Below are 22806 nucleotides of genomic sequence, written 5' to 3'. Positions count from 1 at the left end.
GTTCAAATCCAATCTGCACTTTGTTAGAATATATAACAAATTGGACCAAGCTGTATTTCTATACATCCATCCATCCATTTTCTACCGCTTATTCCCTTTGGGGTCACGGGGGGCGCTGGTACCTATGTCAGCTACAATCGGGCGGAAGGCGTGGTAAGCCTTGGACAAGTTGCCACCTCATCGCAGGCTGTATTTCAAACAAAGACAAATAATTTTTGGGAATTTTAATCATAAGTTTGAAGAAATATTTCACAAATATTCTTCGTCGAAAAAACAGAAGCTAAAATGAAGAATTCAATTCAAATTGATTAATTATTCTTTACAATAGAAAAATAAATGTACTTGAACATTGATTTAAATTTTCAGGAAAAAAGAAAAAGGAATTTAAAAGGTAAAAAGGTATATGTGTTTAAAAATCCTAAAATCATTTTTAAGGTTGTATTTTTTCTCTAAAATTATCTTTCTGAAAGTTATAAGAAGCAAAGTAATAAAAATAAATGAATTTATTTAAACAAGTGAAGACCAAGTCTTTTAAATATTTTCTTGGATTTTCAAATTCTATTTGTGTTTTGTCTCTCTTAGAATTAAAAATGTCGAGCAAAGCGAGACCAGCTTGCTAGTAAATAAATACAATTTAAAAAATAGAGGCAGCTCACTGGTAAGTGCTGCTATTTGAACTATTTTTAGAACAGGCCAGCGGGCGACTCATCTGGTCCTTACGGGCTACCTGGTGCCCGCGGGCACTGCGTTGGTGACCCCTGCTACAGTTGAAATGTGTGTAGGCATTTGTGTTTTTTTATACAAAAGAAATAGGTAGAATTACTCCACGGTCACGTTTTTCCACTTCTTGTAGCCGACAGCTGCTGTCATCCTGGAGTTCATGACCATGATGGCCATCTGTCACACCGCAGTCCCCGAGCGCAATGAGGGGAATATCAGCTACCAAGCAGCGTCCCCAGGTACACCCTGCTTCCCTTTTCACACCCATTTGTGTCATTACCCAGAGAATGACTTTTTTTTTTGCACCTATTCATGGGATTTAAAGCATTCTGGAAGAAATTAGGGAGAGAATGCTAATATGAATGATTTTTATTATAATAATTACTATGAATATTATTGTCATTATTGGTATGGGTATTATGCAGCACTGTGTTTAAACATAATTGGTACCACTACTAATAAAGAATATTAAAAACATTCAATTTTAAATGATGATAGCCGCATACCTATTATATTTTAATCCGTACAGGTATTATTATTCATTATTATTATAGGAAGCACACATATTTAGCAATTTTATTTGTTGGACTAATTAAAAAAATATACATACATTTGGTGATCAGAGCTGCATGATTATTATATTATAATTTTCACAGTCATTATTGTTGTCATTACTATTATAGGAAGCACACATATGCAGTGATTTTGTTTGTTCAAGCATTGTTTTTAAACTTAGAATATTAGTAGGACTATTAATTAAATGTTTTATTTTTCGTGAAGATACCTGCATAAATTTTTTGTTATAATTTTTACAGTGATTATTATTGTTGTCATTACTATTATAGGAAGCAAACATATGGAGCAATTTTGTTTGTTCCAGCATTTTCTTTAAACTTAGAATATTAGTAGGACTAATAATTATTTTAATTATTTTCGTGATGACAGCTGCATCATTGTTATATTATTTTTCACAGTCATTATTGTCATTACTATTAAAAAAAAAAAAAAATTTGTGATGATACCTGCATAATTATTATATTTATTATAATTTTTACAGTAATTAATATTTTCATTACTATTATAGGAAACACACATATGCAGCAATTCTGTTTGTTCCAGCATTTTCTTTAAACTTAGAATATTAGTAGAACTAATAATTATTTAAATAGTTTTTGTGATGACAACTGCATAATTATATTATTTTTCACAGTCATTATTGTCATTACTATTACAAAAATAAAAATTTGTGATGATACCTGCATAATTATTATATTTATTATAATTTTTACAGTCATTATTATCATTACTGTTATAGGAAACACACATATGCAGCAATTTTGTTTGTTTCAGCATTGTCTTTAAACTTAGAATATTAGGACTATTAATTAAAAAAATGTTTTCGTGATGATAGCTGCATAATTATTATAATTTTTACAGTCATTATTATTGTCATTACTATTATAGGAAGCACACATATGCAGAAATTGTATTTGTTGGACTAATTAAAAAAATAATACAAAAAAATATTTGTGATCATAGCTGCATGATTATTATATTATATTTTTTCCGTCATTATTATTGTCATTACTGTCATAGGAAGCACACATATGCAGCAATTTTGTTTGTTCCAGCATTTTCTTTAAACTTAGAATATTAGTAGGACTAATAATTATTTTAATTATTTTCGTGATGACAGCTGCATAATTATATTATTTTTCACAGTCATTGTCATTACTATTAAAAAAAATAAAAATTATTATATTTGTTTTAATATTTACAGTCATTATTATTGTCATTACTATTATAGGAAGCTGACATATGCAGAAATTGTATTTGTTGGACTAATAATAAAAATTTAAAAAATGTTTGTGATCATAGCTGCTTGATTATTATATTATAATTTTTACAGTCATTATTGTCATTACTATTACAAAAAAATAAAATTTGTGATGATACCTGCATAATTATTATATTTATTATAATGTTTACAGTCATTATTATTGTCATTACTATTGTAGGAAGCACACATATGCAGCAATTTTGTTTGTTCCAGCATTGTCTTTAAACTTAGAATATTAAGACTATTAATTAAAAAAATGTTTTCATGATGATAGCTGCATAATTATTATATTATAATTTTTACAGTAATTATTATTGTCATTACTATTATAGGAAGCACACATATGCAGAAATTTTGTTTGTTCCAGCATTGTCTTTAAACTTAAAATATTAGTAGGGCTATTAATTAAATGTTATTTAAATTGTTGGGATGATACCTGCACAATTATTATATTATACTTTTTACAGTAATTAAGTTTTTTTCATTACTATTATAGGAAACACACATATGCAGCAATTTTGTTTGTTCCAGCATTTTCTTTAAACTAAGAATATTAGGACTAATAATTATTTTAATTTTTTTCGTGATGACAGCTGCATAATTATATTATTTTTCACAGTCATTATTGTCATTCCTATTAAAAAAAATAAAATTTGTGATGATACCTGCATAATTATTATATTTATTATAATTTTTACAGTCATTATTGTCATTACTATTATAAGAAGTACACATATGCAAAAATTGTGTTTGTTTCAGCATTGTCTTTAAACGTAGAATATTAGGACTATTAATTAAAACATTTTTTTCGTGATGATATCTACATAATTATTATATTATAATTTTTACAGTAATTATTGTCATTACTATTACAAAAAATAAAAATTTGTGATGATACCTGCATAATTATTATATTTATTATACTTTTTACAGTCATTATTATTGTCATTACTATTATAGGAAGCACACATATGCAAAAATTGTGTTTGTTTCAGCATTGTCTTTAAACGTAGAATATTAGGACTATTAATTAAAACATTTTTTTCGTGATGATATCTACATAATTATTATATTATAATTTTTACAGTAATTATTGTCATTACTATTACAAAAAATAAAAATTTGTGATGATACCTGCATAATTATTATATTTATTATAATTTTTACAGTCATTATTATTGTCATTACTATTATAGGAAGCACACATATGCAGAAATTTTGTTTGTTTCAGCATTGTCTTTAAACTTAGAATATTAGGACTATTAATTAAAACATTTTTTCCGTGATGACAGCTGCATAATTATTATATTATAATTTTTACAGTCATTATTAATGTCATTACTATTATAGAAAGCACACATATGCAGAAATTGTATTTGTTGGACTAATAATAAAAATAAAAAAAATGTTTGTGATCATAGCTGCATGATTATTATAGTATAATTTTTACAGTCATTATTATTGTCATTATTATTATAGGAATTGCAGCAATTTTGTCCATTGAAATCCTTGAGGATGTCACTTGTCACTAAGCAACAGATCCCGCCTTTTAAAAGCACAGACTCCGCACACTGTGAGAGAGAGACTGTAGTATATATATATATATATATATATATATATATATATATATATATATATATATATATATATATATATATATATATATATATATATATATATATATATATATATATATATATATATATATATACGTACTGTAATATGTGTGTGTATGTAAATATGTATGTGTGTATATATATATGAATGTGTATGTATACTGTATATGTATGTATATATACAGTATATTTAAGTATATATGTGTGTATGTATGTACGTATGTGTATATACAGTATATATGCATGTGTATATGTGTATATATATAATTTGTATGTATGTATACGTATATATATATATATATATATATGTATATATATATATATATATATGTATATATGTATGTATGTATATATATGTATATATGTATATATATATATATATATATGTATATATGTATATATATATATATATATGTATATATGTATATATATATATGTATATATGTATATATATATATATATATATGTATATATATATATATATATATATATGTATGTATGAAATAAAAAGGACAGTCTTAATGGATTTGCAGAATGTCACCATCCCTTGAGGCATATGTTTGCTGCTCCAAATGTAAACACTGAGTGGGTCTTCTTTCCAGAAAGAATAATAATGTCTTTGTTTTGAAACACAACTCGATCCGAACAAAATCTAATCATCTTGTTTAACACAACATCACTTGAACCTGTCATCACGCTGACAAATAATCTTTCTTACGAGAGGAAATGTGTCTTTTAATAAGTGCTGTTACTTCCTGTGACATTCTGCTTATTTTGTGCCTGAATGCGTCCAACAATCGCGTCCGTGTGGCGCTTTGGGGTTTGAAGGCGAGGTGGGGGATGAGCTTGTTAAGTGAAGTGTAAAAAAAACAAGCAGATAGCTTCTTTTTTTTCTCGCCCTGCAGCTTCGTCCTCGTGTAAGATACCTGGTCTACAAAACATCAGGATATTTTTTTGTCCCTAACATTTGGCTGTATTCTCTGTTTTCTCCTTCAAGATGAAAGCGCTCTGGTGAGAGCTGCACGGAACCTGGGTTTTGTGTTCTCCGGTAGAACTCCAGACAGCGTCATTGTGGAGATGGTGAGTTTCAGGCCCCATTTGTTTGCTGCCTAAATGGCTGTAATAGTTAACAAAGTCCCGGGAATATTTGTAACCTGGGTCATCCAGCATGAGAGACATGCGTGTTACCTACCGAGCTAAAAGCACACATATTTAAAAAAACAAAAACTTCCACAGTACAGGACTGGTTGAAATCAGTATCAGTCGATATATGTGAAAAAATACCTAATCTACACATATACAGACTGATTGAAAGTGAATGGACTGCAAATGTTAGCCTGTTACTAATAATAAGTCTTTTAGCCCCAGATACTCTGTTTAACATCAAGTAAACTTACCTTTCTACAAAACTCAAAACCAGTAAAGTTGGCACATTATGTGAAGGGTAAATCAAAAAATAACCTATATTCAATTGAACAGACTGCAAAGACAAGATATTTTTAATGTTCCAACTGGAAAACATTATTTTTTTTGCAAATATTAGCTACTTTGGAATCTGATGCCTGCAACATGTTTAAAAAAATCTGGCACAAGTGGCAAAAAAAAGTTGAGGAATGCTCATCAAACACTTATTTTGAACATCCCATAGGTGAACAGGCTAATTGGGAACAGGTGGGTGCCATGATTGGGCACAAAAGCAGCCTACATGAAATGCTCAGTCATTTACAAACAAGGATGGTGCGAGGATCACCACTTAGTGAACAAATGTGTGAGTAAAGTGTTTAAGAACAACATTTCTAAATCAGCTATTGCAAGGAATTTAGGGATTTCACCATCTACGTTCCGTAATATCATCAAAAGGTTCAGAGAATCTGGAGAAATTACTGTACGTAACATTGAATGCCCATGACCTTGGAGCCCTCAGGCGGTACTGCATCAATAAGCGACATCAGTGTGTAAAGGATATCTCCACCTGGGCTCAGAAATTGTTCGGAAAAACCACTGTCAGTAATGTTGTGTTTGACCCGGTCTTCTTCCGGTCACTCCCAAGATTCGTTAGATGACACATACGCTGATTATAAATGAATCCCAGGCAGAGTTGCTAATTTTGATATTTTATTACCTAAGCTTTGGGAGACCAATCTAGATACAACAACCTTTCAATCGCATTGCCCAAATTGATCTGCCTCTACTACTGGTTCAGAGAATCTGGAGAAATCACTGCACGTAACATTGAATGCCCATGACCTTGGATCCCTCAGGCGGTACTGCACCAACAAGCGACATCAGTGTGGAAAGGATATCACCACCTGGGCTCAGGAATACTTCGGAAAACCACTGTCAGTAACTACAGTTCGTCGCTACATCTGGAAGTGCAAGTTAAAACTCGACTATAGAAAGCCCAAGCCATTTATCAACAACACCCAGAAACACCGCCGGCTTTGCTGGGCCCGAGCTCATTCACAAACAGGGACAGGCTGAGGGTCACCACTTTGTCCACAAAGCCCAAACAGAATCAGAAATACTTTTATAATCTCCGAGGGGAAATCAAAATTTTCAGCAAAATCCCATTCAAGATTAGACAAACATTACAGGGAGACAGAACAGGATTGCTGACGGGCCTGCCAACTTCCGGGGCCCCTTACAAAAAAAGGTGAGATGCAGGTAAACAATTGGGGGGGTGAGAAGAAAAAAAAATGGTCGAAAACCTAGGCCCTTGGAGAGGGGGTCCAGACTAAGGCCGAGGGAAAAAACAACTCATAGCCATAGCACACAAATGTGTGAGCAAATTGTCCAACAGTTTAAGAACAACATTTCTCAACCAGCTATTGCAAGGATTTTTTTTTTTTTTTTTAAATGAATTCAATCCAACAAAACAATACACAGCAATACCATAACAATGCAATCCAATTCCAGAACCAAACCCAACCCAGCAACACTCAGAACAGCAACAATAAACAGAGCAACTTAGAGTACTCACAAAGACGACACAGAACAATCCAAAAGTAGTGAAACTAAATAGAATATTATCAACGATAGTATCAATACCAGTAACAACTTCAACATAGCAGTGATTAAAAATCCCTCATTGACATTATCATTCGACATTTATAAAAAAATAAAATACAAATTAGAATTTAAGGATTTCACCATCTACGCTCCGTAATACCATCAAAAGGCTCAGAGAATCTGGAGAAATCTCTCCACGTAAGCTCCATCAAAAAGCGAGATCAGTGTGTAAAGGATATCACCACATGGGCTCAGGAACACTTCATTAAAACCACTGTCAGTAACTACAGTTTGTGGCTACATCTCTTAAGTGCAAGTTAAAACTCTACTCTGCAAAGCCAAAGCCATTTATCAACAACACCCAGAAACACCACTGGCTTTGCTGGGCCCGAGCTCATTCACAAACAGGGACGGGGCGAGGGTCACCACTTTGTCCACAAAGACCAAACAGAATCAGAAATACTTTTATAATCTCCGAGGGGAAATCAAAATTTTCAGCACAATCCCATTCAAGATTAGACAAACATTACAGGGAGACAGAACAGGACTAAACATTACAGGGAGACAGAACAGGATCGCTGACGGGCCTGCCAACTTCCGGGACCCCTTACAAAAAAAGGTGAGATACAGGTAAACAATTGGGGGTTGAGAAGAAAAAAAAATGGTCGAAAACCTAGGCCCTTGGAGAGGGGGTCCAGAATGAGGCCGAGGGAAAAAACAACTCATAGCCATAGCACACAAATGCGTGAGCAAATTGTCAACATTTCTCAACCAGCTGTTGCAAGGAATTTAAAGATTTCACCATCTACAGTCCATTATATCATCAAAAGGTTCAGAGAATCTGGAGAAATCACTGCACATATCCTTCAGGCGGTACTGCATCAAATATCGACATCAGTGTGTAAAGGATATCACCACATGGGTTGAGGAACACTTCATAAAACCACTGTCAGTAACTACAGTTTGTGGCTACATCTGTAAGTGCAAGTTAAAACTATACTATGCAAACCAAAAGCCATTTATCAACAACACCCGGACCCGCCGCCGGCTTTGCTGGGCCCGAGCTCATCCACAAACAGGGTCACCACTTTGTCAACAAATCCCAATCAGAATCAGAAATACTTTAATTATTCCAGAGGGGAAATTAAAATGTTCAGCACAATCCCATTCAAGATTAGACAAACATTACAGGGAGACAGAACGGGATCGCTGACGGGTGTGCCAACTTTTGGCGCCCCTTACAAAAAAAGGTGATATACAGGTAAACAATGGGGCGGGGGGGAATCGGTCAAAAGCCTGGGCCCTTGGAGAGGGGTCCAGAATGAGGCCAAGGGAAAAAACAAATCATAGCCATAGCACAGAAATGCGTGAGCAAATTGTCAACATTTCTCAACAAGCTGTTGCAAGGAATTTAGGGATTTCACCATCTACGGTCCATTATATCATCAAAAGGTTCAGAAAATCTGGAGAAATCACTGCACATATCCCTCAGGCGGTACTGCATCAAATAGTGACATTAGTGTTTAAAAGATGTCCCCACATGGGCTCAGGAACACTTCATAAAACCACAGTCAGTAACTACAGTTTGTGGCTACACCTGTAAGTGCAAGTTAAAACTCTACTATGCAAACCAAAAGCCATTTATCAACAACACCCGGACCCGCCGCCGGCTTCACTGGGCCCCGAGCTCATCTAAGATGGACTGATGCAAAGTGGAAAAGTGTTCTGTGGTCCGATGAGTCCACATTTCAAATTGTTTTTTGGGAACGGTGGACGTCGTGTCCTCCGGAACAAAGAGATAAAAGAACCATCCGGATTGTTCTAGGCGCAAAGTTGAAAAGCCAGCACCTGTGATGGTATGGGGGTGTATTAGTCCCCAAGGCATGGGTAACTTACACATCTGTGAAGGCACCATTGATGCTTAAAGGTCCATACAGTTTTTGGAGCAACATATGTTGCCACCCAAGCAGAGTTATCATGGACGCCCCTGCTTATTTCATTTAGTGGGTGTGGGTGGTAAGCCATCCATCCTGTTGTGGTTTTAATTGGCTAACCCAATGTCCGCCATCTGCGGCGCCGAGGTCACAGCCAGTCACCCCGTATGAGAACATTGCGTGTCCAGGAGACACTCCAGCTTCATTAAGCTTCCTCTCTGATTGGGTCTCGTAGCTCACCGCCCCTTTAATTAGACAAGTTCATTGAATCCCACCTTGCCGCGGGTGCAACGCCACCTTGCTAAATCGCAGAATAATTGTTGGATTTGTTGTTATCTGATATTTTTTTTTCACGCTTTCAGCTGGGGAACGAGGAGAAGTATGAGCTGCTTCACGTGCTGGAGTTTACAAGGTACGCTGTCACTTTGCAGCCAGCATGTATAAATGTACATCCATGCATGCCATGCACTTATTTCTATGTAGGGACACTATACAACTGTGTTAGTACTTTTGGTCTTTAGTCTTAGAGCCAAGTATGCAGTTTTTTAGCAAGGTTTTAATGTACATAGGTTTTTCTCCAAGTTTCTCCAGCACTTACTGTCAAAGACAACAGATGATTAGATGAACTCGTAACCACCTAGGAAATCTATTCACCTGTCAGCTGTGACTCTGCCCTCAACACCATAGACAGAGGCGGTGACCTTTGCTCCTGCAGGCACACTGTTATTTGAACTATTTTACTAATGTCTCAATACAAATACAGTATATGCATGGCATGATGTATGGACACTATAGAACTCCCTTTGGCGTTTTTAGTGCTGTTTTTAGTAAGTGCTACCATGCTAACAGTTAGCATGCTAACATTTGAACTACTTTATTAATGTCTAAATATAATTTAATGCACGGCAGGATATACCGACACCGTAGAACTGTGTTAGTACTTTTGGTCTTTAGTGTTATTTTGCTACCATGCTAACAGTTAGCATGCTAATATTTTAGCTATTTTACTTATGTCTAAATAGAAATACAGTATTTGCATGGCATGTAGGGACACTATAGAACTCCCTTGGCGCTTTTAGTCTCTAGTGCTGTTTTGGTAAGTGTTACCATGCTAACAGTTAGCATGCTAGCATTTGAGCTATTTTACTAATGTCTAAATATAAACATGCATGCATGGTATACAGACACTATAGAACTGTGTTGATACTTTAGGTCTTTAGTGTTATTTTGCTACCATGCTAATAGTTAGCATGCTAATATTTGAGTTATTTTACTCATGTCTAAGTATAAATACAGTATATGCATGGCATGATGTAGCGACATTACAGAACTCCATTGGCGCTTCTAATCTTTAGTGCCGTTTTGGAAAGTGCTAACCATGCTAACAGTTAACATGCTAAAATTTGAGCTATTTTACTAATGTCTAAGTATAAATATATACATGGCATGATATACAGACTGTGTTGATACTTTTGGTCTTTAGTGTTGTTTTGCTACCATGCTAACAATTAGCATGCTAATATTTTATCTATTTTACTCGTGTCTAAATACAAATACAGTATATGCATGTCTTCAGTCTATTAGTGTTCAGTCCTATTTCGGTAAATGCTACCATGCTAACAGTTAGCATGCTAATATTTGAGCTTCTTTGCTCATGTCTAAATATAAATTTGTGCTTGGCATGGTATCCAGACACAATAGAACTGCATTGATACTTTAGGTCTTAATTGTTGTTTTGCTACCAAGCTAAAAGTTAGCATGCTAGTATTTTAGCTATTTTACTCATGTCTAAATAAAAATAGAGTATATGCATGTCTTCGGTCTATTAGTCTTCAGTGCTATTTTTGTAAATGCTACCATGCTAACAGTTAGCATGCTAATATTTTAGCTATTGTACTCAAGTCAAATATAGTATATGCATGGCATGATGTAGGGACACTAGAACTCTCTTGGCGCTTTTAGTCTTTAATGCTGTTTTTGGTAAATGCTACCATGCTAACAGTTAGCATGCTAACATTTGAACTATTTTATTAATGTCTAAATATAATTTAATGCACGGCAGGATATACCGACACCTTAGAACTGTGTTAGTACTTTTGGTCTTTAGTGTTATTTTGCTACCATACTAACATTTAGCATGCTAATATTTGAGCTATTTTACTTATGTCTAAATAGAAATACAGTATATGCATGGCATGTAGGGACACTATAGAATTCCCTTGGCGCTTTTAGTCTCTAGTGCTGTTCTGGTAAGTGCTACCATGCTAACAGTTAGCATGCTAGCATTTGAGCTATTTTACTGATGTCTAAATATAAACATGTGCATGGCATGGTATAGAACTGCATTGATACTTTAGGTCTTAATTGCTATTTTGCTATCAAGCTAAAAGTTAGCATGCTAATATTTTAGCTATTTTACTCATGTCTAAATACAAATAGAGTATATGCATGTCTTCAGTCTATTAGTCTTCAGTGCTATTTTGGTAAATGCTACCATGCTAACAGTTAGCATGCTAATGTTTTAGCTATTGTACTCAAGTCTAAATACAATTATAGTATATGCATGGCATGATGTAGGGACACTATAGAACTCCTTTGGCGCTTTTAGTCTTTAGTGCTGTTTTTGGTAAGTGCTACCATGCTAACAGTTAGCATGCTAACATTTGAACTAATTTATTAATGTCTAAAGATAATTTGATGCACGGCACGATATACCGACACCTTAGAACTGTGTTAGTACTTTTGGTCTTTAGTGTTATTTTGCTCCCATGCTAACAGTTAGCCTGCTAATATTCTAGCTATTTTACTTTTGTCTAAATACAAATACAGTATATGCATGGCATGTAGGGACACTATAGAACTCCCTTGGCGCTTTTAGTCTTTAGTGCTGTTTTGGTAATTGCTACCATGCTAACAGTTAGCATGCTAACACTTGAGCTTTTATACTAATGTCTAAATATAAATATATGCATGGTATGATATACAGACCGTGTTGATACTTTTGGTCTTTAGTGTGGTTTTTTTACCATGCTAACAATTAGCATGCTAATATTTCATCTATTTTACCCATGTCCAAATACAAATACAGTATATGCATGTCTTCAGTCTATTAGTGTTCAGTGCTGTTTCGGTAAATGCTACCATGCTAACAGTTAGCATGCTAATATTTGAGCTTCTTTGCTCATGTCTAAATATAAATTTGTGCATGGCATGGTATCCAGACGCAATAGAACTGCATTGATACTTTAGGTCTTAATTGTTATTTTGCTACCAAGCTAAAAGTTAGCATGCTAATATTTTAGCTATTTTACTCATTTCTAAATACAAATCGAGTATATGCATGTCTTCGGTCTATTAGTCTTCAGTGCTATTTCAGTAAATGCTACCATGCTAACAGTTAGCATGCTAATATTTGAGATATTTTACTAATGTCTAAATATAAATATATGCACGGCATGGAATACAGACACGATAGAACTGCGTTGATACTTTAGGTCTTTAGTGTTATTTTGCTACCATGCTGCGTTGATACTTTAGGTCTTTAGTGTTATTTTGCTACCATGCTAACAGTTAGCATGCTAATATTGCGCTTTTAGTCTTTGGTGCTTATTTCGTAAGTGCTACCATGCTAACAGTTAGCATGCTAGCATTTTAGCTATTTTACTCATGTTTAAATACCAATAGAGTATATGCATGTCTTCGGTCTATTAGTCTTCAGTGCTATTTTGGTAAATGCTACTATGCTAACAGTTAGCATGCTAATATTTTAGCTATTGTACTCAAGTCTAAATACAAATATAGTACAGTATATGCATGGCATGATATAGGGACACTATAGAACTCCTTTGGCGCTTTTAGTCTTTAGTGCTGTTTTAAAAAGTGCTACCATGTTAACAGTTAGCATGCTAGCATTTGAGCTATTTTACTAATGTCTAAATATAAACATATGCATGGCATGGTATACAGACACTATATAACTGTGTTGATACTTTAGGTCTTTAGTGTTATTTTGCTACCACGCTAATTGTTACCATGCTAATATTTTAGCTATTTTACTCAAGTCTAAATACAAATATAATACATGCATGGCATGATGTATGGACACTATAGAACTCCTTTGGCGCTTTTAGTCTTTAGTGCTATTTTGATAAGTGTTAACAGTTAGCATTCTAGCATTTTAGCTATTTCCCTCATGTCTAAATATAAACATATGGATGGCATTTTAACTGTAGAACACCACTTTTATTTTTTAGTGATGTGTTTTCCTAGGCGTTACCATGCTAACAGCTAATATGCTAACATTTGAGCTATTTTATTAATGTCTAAATGCAGATCTATGCCTGGTATACAGACACTATAAAACTGCGTTGGTACTTTTGGTCATTCGAATTATTTTACTAGGTGCTAACAGTTAGCTTGCTAGCATGTCTAAAAACAAATGTGCATGACATGATGTAGCACTTTTGGTACTTTTGTTTAGGATGCTAGCCTTAAACATACTTACCATTTGCTTTTAAAAAAGCCCAGAATGCTTGGCAACAAGTTAGTTTTAGATCACAACTCAGATACAGTAGGAAGGAGATTTATATGTCCCCATTTCTTGTCGTTTACCTGACACATGAAACGTGACGATGTTTGGGCCTGCACTATCCACTTTAGCCGCCAGATGGCAGTAGAGTGTTGAATATCTTCAAAGGCCTACTGAAACCCACTACTACCGACCACGCAGTCTGATAGTTTATATATCAATGATGAAATATTAACATTGCAACACACGCCAATACGGCCTTTTTAGTTTACTAAATTGCAATTTTAAATTTCCCGCGAGGTATCCTGTAGAAAACGTTGCGGTATGATGACGCGTGCGTTTGACGTATCAGGTTGTAGCGGACATTATTTTCCAGCCCGATCCAAGCTATAAGTAGTCTGCTTTAATCACATAATTACACAGTATTCTGGACATCTGTGTTGCTGAATCTTTTGCAATTTGTTCAATTAATAATGGAGAACTCTAAGTAGAAAGATGGAGGTGGGAAGCTTTTAGCCTTTAGCCACACAAACACATGGTGTTTCCTTGTTTAAAATTCCCGGAGGTGAAGCTTTACTATGGATCAGAGCGGTCAAGCGAACATGGATCCCGACTACATGTCAACCGGCAGTTTTCGGTGAGAAAATCGTGGTAATAAGTCGGCTCTTACCGGAGATCAGCGGAGCTTCTGTCCTGCTGCAGCTTCGTGACTTCAGAGATTCTGGCGTCAACACACCCGTGGCCACACCCCTCAGACTTTCAGGTATTATTTAACTCACTAAAACACTAGCAACACAATAGGCAGATAAGGGATTTCCCAGAATTATCCTAGTAAATGTGTCTAATAACATCTGAATCGCTCCCACTGTGCAATCGCCTTTTTTTCCCCCTAGTTTTTCACTCTAAATTTCCACATCCACGAATCTTTCATCCTCGCTCAAATTAATGGGGAAATTGTCGCTTTCTCGGTCCGAATAGCTGTTGCTGCTGGAGGCTATGATTATAAACAATGTGAGGATGTGAGGAGCTCCACAACCCGTGACATCACGTGCACATAGTCTGCTACTTCCGGTAAAGGCGAGGCTTTTTTTATTAGCGACCAAAAGTTGCGAACTTTATCGTCGATGTTCTCTACTAAATCCTTTCACCAAAAATATGGAGATATCGCGAAATGATCAAGATTGCTATCCCCGTTTAAATAAAAACATTTTCATTTCAAAAATGTGTTCTGTGGCAATTCCAACTTTGACCACAGCGTCAGTTGCGCTGGAGAGTGGCACTTTCCATCATTTTCAGCCGACTGCATTGCAAAATGATGAACCGCCCCTTTTCCAGGAATGGGGTCTCTATGAATCCCTTCCCTACTGTAGCAGGCCCACTCACAATCTCAGTGGGAATAGTTTGTGGAAGTTATTTGTTATTGTTTGTTGACAAAATATGGAGTGACGTCGTATCCAAAGTATCCTCCATGTTGTCCAATTTTAGCCGCCGCGCGCTCAAACTGTGCGTGATAATTTGTCGACTAACACCTCGCCATGTAACACCTTCCCTTTCTCTGCCCACCCCGCCACAGCGCCAGGAAGAGGATGTCAGTCATCATGCGCACGCCATCCGGAAAGATCCGCCTCTACTGCAAAGGAGCGGTGAGTGTCTGTGTCTGTCCCCATGGCAACAACGCCGCCGCCATCATCAGCATCAGCGCCACATAGGCGGACTGGCGCAGGAAAGGAATGATCATGGAACCTTCTAGAAGACACATGATTAGGGTTGAGTTGTCAAGGCGTGTGCTTCTCCTCAGGACACGGTCATCTATGACAGACTGGCAGACAGTTCTCGCTACAAAGAGATCACGTTGAAGCATCTGGAGCAGTTTGCCACCGAGGGTGAGTGGGTGAGCGCTGCCCCCTGGTGGCTGACAGTGAAGCACTCCGCCTTTGGGGTCTTTTCTTCATCACACAGTCGGGACAGTTCAATGCTTTCATCTAAATAAAGCAGGGGTCGGCAACCCCAAATGTTGAAAGAGCCATACTGGACAAAAAATACAAAAAACTAATCTGACGTTAAGTGTCTATATCAGCTATATTAGTCTACTATCAAAATGACTTTAAAAAAGTCTTATATAAGTGTTATAAAGAAGACAACACATGATGTGTCAATATTAGCCTACTATCAAAATGACTATTAGTTTCATGTAAGTCTTAAAATGAAGGCAACACATGATTTAAGTGTCTATATTAGCTATATTAGCCTACTATCAAAATTACTTTAAAATTGCTATAATGAACCAACAACACGTGATTTAAGTGTCTATATTAGCCTACTATCAAAATGATTTTAAAAGTCTTTTATAAGTGTTATAATAAAGACAACACATGATGTAAGTGTCTATATTAGCTGTATTAGCCTACTATCATAATTACTTTAAAAGTCTTATATAAGTGTTATAATGTAGACCACACATGACGTGTCTATATTAGCCTACTATCAAAATGACTTTATTAGTCTCATGTAAGTCTTAAAATGAAGACAACACATGATCTAACTGTCTATATCAGCTATATTAGCCTACTATCAAAATTACTTTAAAAGTGTTATAATGAAGACAACACATGATTTAAGTGTCTATATCAGCTATATTAGCCTACTATCAAAATGACTTTAAAAGTGTTATAATGAAGACAACACATGAATTAAGTGTCTATGTTAGCCTACTATCAAAATTACTTCAAGTCTTATATCACCGTCATAATGTAGACCAAACATGACATAAGTGTCTATATTAGCCTACTATCAAAATGGCTTTATTAGTCTCATGTAAGTCTTAAAATGAAGGCAACACATGATTTAAGTGCCTATATTAGCTATATTAACCTACTATCAAAATGACTTTAAAAGTGTTATATAAGTGTTATATAATGTAGACCACACGTGACATAAGTGTCTATATTAGCCCACTATTAAAATTACTTTAAACGTCTTATATCACTGTTATATGTAGACCACACATGACATAATTGTCTATATAAGCCTACTATCAAAATGACTATTAGTCTTATATACGTGTTATAATAAAGGCAACACATGATTTAGGTGTCTATATTAGATGTATTAGCCTACTATCAAAATTACTTTAGAAGTCTTATATAAGTGTTATAATAAAGGCAACACGTGATTTAAGTGTCTATATTAGATGTATTAGCTTGCTATCAAATTGACTTTACAAGTGTTATAATCAAGACAACACATGACATGTCTATATCAGCCTACTATCAAAATGACTATTAGTCTTATGTAAGTGTTATAATAAAGGCAACACATGATTTAAGTGTCTATATTAGATGTATTAGCCTACTATCAAAATGACTTTACAAGTCTTATATAAGTGTTATAATGAAGACAACACATGATGTAAGTCTCTATATTAGCTATATTAGCCTACTATCAAAATGACTTTAAAAGTCTTATAAGTGTTATAATGAAGGCAACACATGATGTAAGTCTCTATATTAGCTATATTAGCCTACTATCAAAATGACTTTACAAGTCATATATAAGTGTTGTAATAAAGACAACACATGACATAAGTGTTTATATTAGCTATATTAGCCGACTATCAAATTGACTTCTACAAGTCTTATATAAGTGTTATAACGAGGACAACACATGACGTTAGTGTCTGTATTAGCCTACTATCAAAATGATTTTAAAAGCCTTATATAAGTGTTATAATAAAGACAACACATGACATAAGTGTCTATATCAGCTATAATAGCCCACTATCGAAATTACTTTAAAACTCGTATAAGTGTTACAATGAAGACAACACATGACCTTTCCATATTAGCCTACTGTAAAAATGTCTATTAGTCTTATAATAAAGGCAACACATGATTTAAGTGTCTATATTAGCTATATTAGCCTACTATCAGAGTGACTTTACAAGTCTTATATAAGTGTTATCATGAGGACAACACATGATTTAAGTGTCTATATATTAGCCTACTATCAAAATGATTTTAAAAGTCTTATATAAATGTTATCATGAAGGCCACACATGACGTGTTTATATAAGCTATATTAGCCTATTATCAAAATTTATTTAAAAGCTGTATATAAATCTTACAATGAAAACAACACATGACGTAGGTGTCTATATTAGATATAATAGCCTACTATCAAAATAAATTTAAAAGCTGTATATAAGTGTTATAATGAAAACAACACATGACGTAAGTGTCTATATTAGCTATATTAGCCTACTATCAAAATGACTTTAAAAGTCTTATAATGACGGCAACACGTCATAAGTGTCTATATTAGCCTACTATCAAAATTACTTTAAAAGTCTTACGTAAGTGTTATAATGAAGGCAACACATGACATAAGTGTCTATATTAACCTACTATCAAAATGACTTTAAAAGTCTTATATAAGTCGTTGCAGAACCCCGATCTAAATAAATATGCCGATAAAACTACATTTTATGGAGGTGTGCTCTGTAGGAATGCTGCCCCCAAGTGGCGCAAACTGGCAGTGTTGACAATGTGGAGTAAAAGACCACCTACACATTTTTTAATAGGTTCAGATTATTTTTAATATTGGATTTTGTTTGGGACCCGGTTGTTGTCCAATATTTAGTAATCATTTTAATTGAACTTGTATTATAATTTATTTAGCAGTTTTTTATTGATTTATTATTTTTCCACTTAATATATTTTACTGGTATTTAAGAGTTTTTCTTATGATTATTATCATTATACAAATACATTTGTATTAATTGATTGCAATACATTTGCAAACATTGCTTTGAAGAAAAAAAGATAATCCACAAAAGAGAATACAAACTCTAAAAAAAGGATATACATAATTTAAAATAAGTAAGCAAACAAAAAAATGGATTGCAACTAAAGGAAAAGGGGGAAAAATATATACAGTTTTTCTACTTGCCATGTATTTACGTTTTAATACTTAATTTCAATGATTTTGCAATTTAAAAAAAATTATAATAATTTTATCCACAAAGTAAAATACAAACTCTTAAAGTGGATACATATTTTAATAGGTTCAGATTATTATATTTTGTTTGGTTTCTAGTTCTCATCCAATATTTACTAATCATTTTAATTGAACTTGTATTATCATTGATTTATAATCATTTTTCCACTTAATATGTTTTACTGGTTTATAATTATATTTAATTGCAATACATTTGCAAACATTGCATATTATCTTATCATTTAACATTGCTTTAAAAAATAAGAAACTCTAAAAAAAGGATTTACATAATTTGAAACAAATAAGGAAATGGGGAGGAAAAATTATACACAGTATTTCTCCTTATGTATTTTAGTTATGTATTTAAGTTTTAATACGTCATTGCAATGAATTTGCAAGAATTGCATATGTTATTCTTCGACATTTATTTTTTTAAATAAATTGTATCCAAAAAGTAAAATACAAACTCTTAAAAAAAAAGGATTAATATTTTATTAGGTTCAGATTATTTTTTACTAATGAATTGTGTTTGGGTTCAAGTTCTAGTCCAATGTTTAGTAATCCTTTTAATTGATCGTCTTATTTCTTTTGCATTTTTTATTGATTTATTATTTTTTTGTCCTCCTACAGAAACCATATTCAAACAAAAAATATGTTTTTTCCCCCCTCATCTTTTTCCATTTTTCATATATTTTTGAAAAAGCTCCAGAGAGCCACTAGGGCGGCGCTAAAGAGCCGACACCCATATTCGGTCGTAAAATCAGTGTCAGTTGAGTCCATTGGTTGCCTGTAGTGATTTTTAATGTCCAGCAGATGTCAGTATTTAGTAACTCAGGACAGTGACAGGCAGAAAAATGGCATTTTCCCACTTAAATAGCCCATAGCCCCGCCCACTCGCTGGTACCAATTTGACAGGGGGAATTAAGAAAACCGTTCTTTTGTGAATTACACCATAAATAACCATCTACAAAGTATTCACATAGTAATTTTGTATTTGTAAAGCAGTCATTCTTGTACGCTGTGTATTCAGGCTTCGACAACACAACTTTTAAATGTCCAGCGTGCCTCCGCAACACCCAGTTTCTGACAATCATGGTTCGGCCCAAATTAGGCCTAATTAGTCAAAGCAGCCCCACCTTGACTCTTTTTAGCCACACATTCAGAGCCATGGTGAGTGAGATGTTACAATTTGTTTGTTGAGCATGCATGACTGAAAAAAAAGATGGTTTTCACTGACTAACGCGATTGAATGTTTGTAGTTTGTCCATCTTGAACTACCTAACAAATATGTACAGTTTGAGAGGAAGTCAAAGGTCAAACCGTGACAGTGTGAGGATAAACTGTCACAGAGAGTTTTTTTTAATAATTATTATCATTACATAAGTACAGTTGTATTACTTTTTTGCAATTCAGAGCACATTTTAATGGCAATGAATTCTCAAAAATTGCATATTTTATCCTTTGACATTTATTTAAAAAAAGGAATTGTATCCACTTGAAAATAATATATATTTTAATAGGTTCAAATTATTGCATTTTTTTTTTTTTAATTTATTGATTTTCCTGTCAATATATTTAAAAAATATTTTACTGGTATTAAAAAGTATTTTTTTATTATTATATTAATACAGTTGTATTACTTGATTGCAATACATTTGCAAATATTGCATATTATCTTATCCTTTAACATTGAGTAAAAAAACAAACATGATAAACATAATTTGAAATAAATAAGCTAACAACAACAAAAATTATTAAATAAAAAAGGAAGCGGGGAGGAAAAACTATATACAGTATTTCTACTTATCTTTTATTCACGTTTTAATACCTAATAGCAATGAATTTGCTAAAATTGCATTTTTTATCCTTCGACATTTATTTAAAAAAAATAAATTATATCCACAAAGTGAATATAAAAAAAGGATACATATTTTAATAGGTTCAGATTATTTTTAATATTTTTGGGTTTGTTTGGGTTCTGGTTCTAGTCCAATATTTAGTAATCATTTTAATTAAACTTGTATTATAATTTATTTTGTATTTTTTATTCATTCATTAATTTTCCACTTATTATATTCAAAAATATTTTACTGGTATTTAAGAGTTTTTTTAATGAATATTTTTGTTATTATATAAACATTTGTATTACTTGATTGCAATACATTTGCAAACATTGCATATTATCCTTTAACATTGCTTTAAAAAAAACAAATAAAAAATTATATACATAATTAGAAATAAATAAGCTAACAACAACAAAAAAATGTTATAAATAAAAAAGGAAGTGGGGAGGAAAAACTATATACAGTATTTCTACTTATGTATTTACTTTTTAATATTTAATTTCAATGAATTTGAAAAAAATTCTTATTTTATCCACCGACATTTATTTTTAAAAAGAAATTGCATCCACAAAGTAAAATACAAACTCTTAAAAAAGATACATATTTTAATAGGTTCAGATTATTTTTTAATATATTTGGGTGTGTAGATTCTGGTTTTAGTCCAACATTTAATAATCCTATTAATTGAATTTGTATTATTTGTTTAGCATTTTTTAATTGATTTTATTATTTTTACACTTAATATATTTTTGTGACTGGTATTTAAGTTTTTTTAATGATTATTATTATTACATAAATACATTTGTATTGATTGCAATACACTTGCAAATATTGCATATTATCTTATCCTTTAACATTGCCTAAAAAAAATCTTAAGATGTACATAATTTAAAATAAATAAGCAAAGAACAAATAAAATGATCATGAATAAAAAAGGAAACATCTATATACAGTATTTCTACTCACCATGTACGTTTTAATACTTAATTTCAATGAATTTGCAAAAAATGCATATTTTATCCTTCAACATTAATTTTAAAAAAGGAATTGTATCCACAAAGTAAAATACAAACTCTTGAAAATAATACATATTTTAATTGGTTCAGATTGTTGCATTTTTTTTAAATTGATTTATTATTTTTCCACTTAGTATATTTTTAACTATTTTACTGGTATTAGAACTTTTTTTTATGATTCCTATCATTATATTAATACAGTTATATTATTTGATTGCAATACATTTGCAAATATTGCATATTATCTTATCCTTTAACATTGCTTTAAAAAAATACCAGCTAAAAATGATATACATAATTTGAAATAAATAAGCTAACAACAAAAAATGTTATAAATAAAAAAGGAAGTGGGGAGAAAAAACTATATACAGTATTTCTACTTATCATTTATTTACGTTTCAATATTTAATTGCAATGAATTTGCAAAAATTGCATTTTTTTTTACCCTTTGACATTTATTTTCCAACAATAAAGTCTATCCACAAAGTAAAATGCAAACTCTTGAAAAGGATAAATATTTTAATAGGTTCAGATTATCCATCCATCCATCCATCATCTTCCGCTTATCCGAGGTCGGGTCGCGGGGGCAACAGCCTAAGCAGGGAAACCCAGACTTCCCTCTCCCAAGCCACTTCGTCTAGCTCTTCCCGGGGGATCCCGAGGCGTTCCCAGGCCAGCCGGGAGACATAGTCTTCCCAACGTGTCCTGGGTCTTCCCCGTGGCCTCCTACCGGTTGGACGTGCCCTAAACACCTCCCTAGGGAGGCGTTCGGGTGGCATCCTGACCAGATGCCCGAACCACCTCATCTGGCTCCTCTCGATGTGAAGGAGCAGCGGCTTTACTTTGAGTTCCTCCCGGATGGCAGAGCTTCTCACCCTATCTCTAAGGGAGAGCCCCGCCACACGGCGGAGGAAACTCATTTCGGCCGCTTGTACCCGTGATCTTGTCCTTTCGGTCATGACCCAAAGCTCATGACCATAGGTGAGGATGGGAACGTAGATCGACCGGTAAATTGAGAGCTTTGCCTTCCGGCTCAGCTCCTTCTTCACCACAACGGACCGGTACAACGTCCGCATTACTGAAGACGCCGCACCGATCCACCTGTCGATCTCACGATCCACTCTTCCCTCACTCGTGAACAAGACTCCTAGGTACTTGAACTCCTCCACTTGGGGCAGAGTCTCCTCCCCAACCCGGAGATGGCACTCCACCCTTTTCCGGGCGAGAACCATGGACTTGGACTTGGAGGTGCTGATTCTCATTCCGGTCGCTTCACACTCGGCTGCGAACCGATCCAGCGAGAG

The 22806-nt window shown here is 33.8% G+C and overlaps 1 protein-coding gene across 6 annotated transcripts in view; it reads left to right on the top strand.

Moving 5' to 3' along the window:
• LOC133546053 (phospholipid-transporting ATPase IA-like) overlaps nt 1-22806 on the top strand; it is a 441030-nt gene that overhangs the window by 205736 nt on the left and 212488 nt on the right. For all 6 annotated transcript variants that reach the window (XR_009804972.1, XM_061891880.1, XM_061891879.1 and 3 more), the window contains 5 exons: nt 854-959; nt 5174-5256; nt 9482-9531; nt 15221-15290; nt 15446-15530. Coding sequence is in view for 5 of the 6 variants with exons in the window: in XM_061891880.1 (XP_061747864.1) it covers nt 854-959; nt 5174-5256; nt 9482-9531; nt 15221-15290; nt 15446-15530 (394 nt within the window). In the remaining variant the exon portion in view is untranslated. The remainder of the gene's footprint in view (nt 1-853; nt 960-5173; nt 5257-9481; nt 9532-15220; nt 15291-15445; nt 15531-22806) is intronic.

Source organism: Nerophis ophidion, linkage group LG29 (assembly GCF_033978795.1).
Source record: "Nerophis ophidion isolate RoL-2023_Sa linkage group LG29, RoL_Noph_v1.0, whole genome shotgun sequence".
NCBI classification, from domain to species: domain Eukaryota; kingdom Metazoa; phylum Chordata; class Actinopteri; order Syngnathiformes; family Syngnathidae; genus Nerophis; species Nerophis ophidion.
Note: the sequence above shows the minus strand (reverse complement) of the source record. Positions and strands in the feature narration are given on the sequence as shown.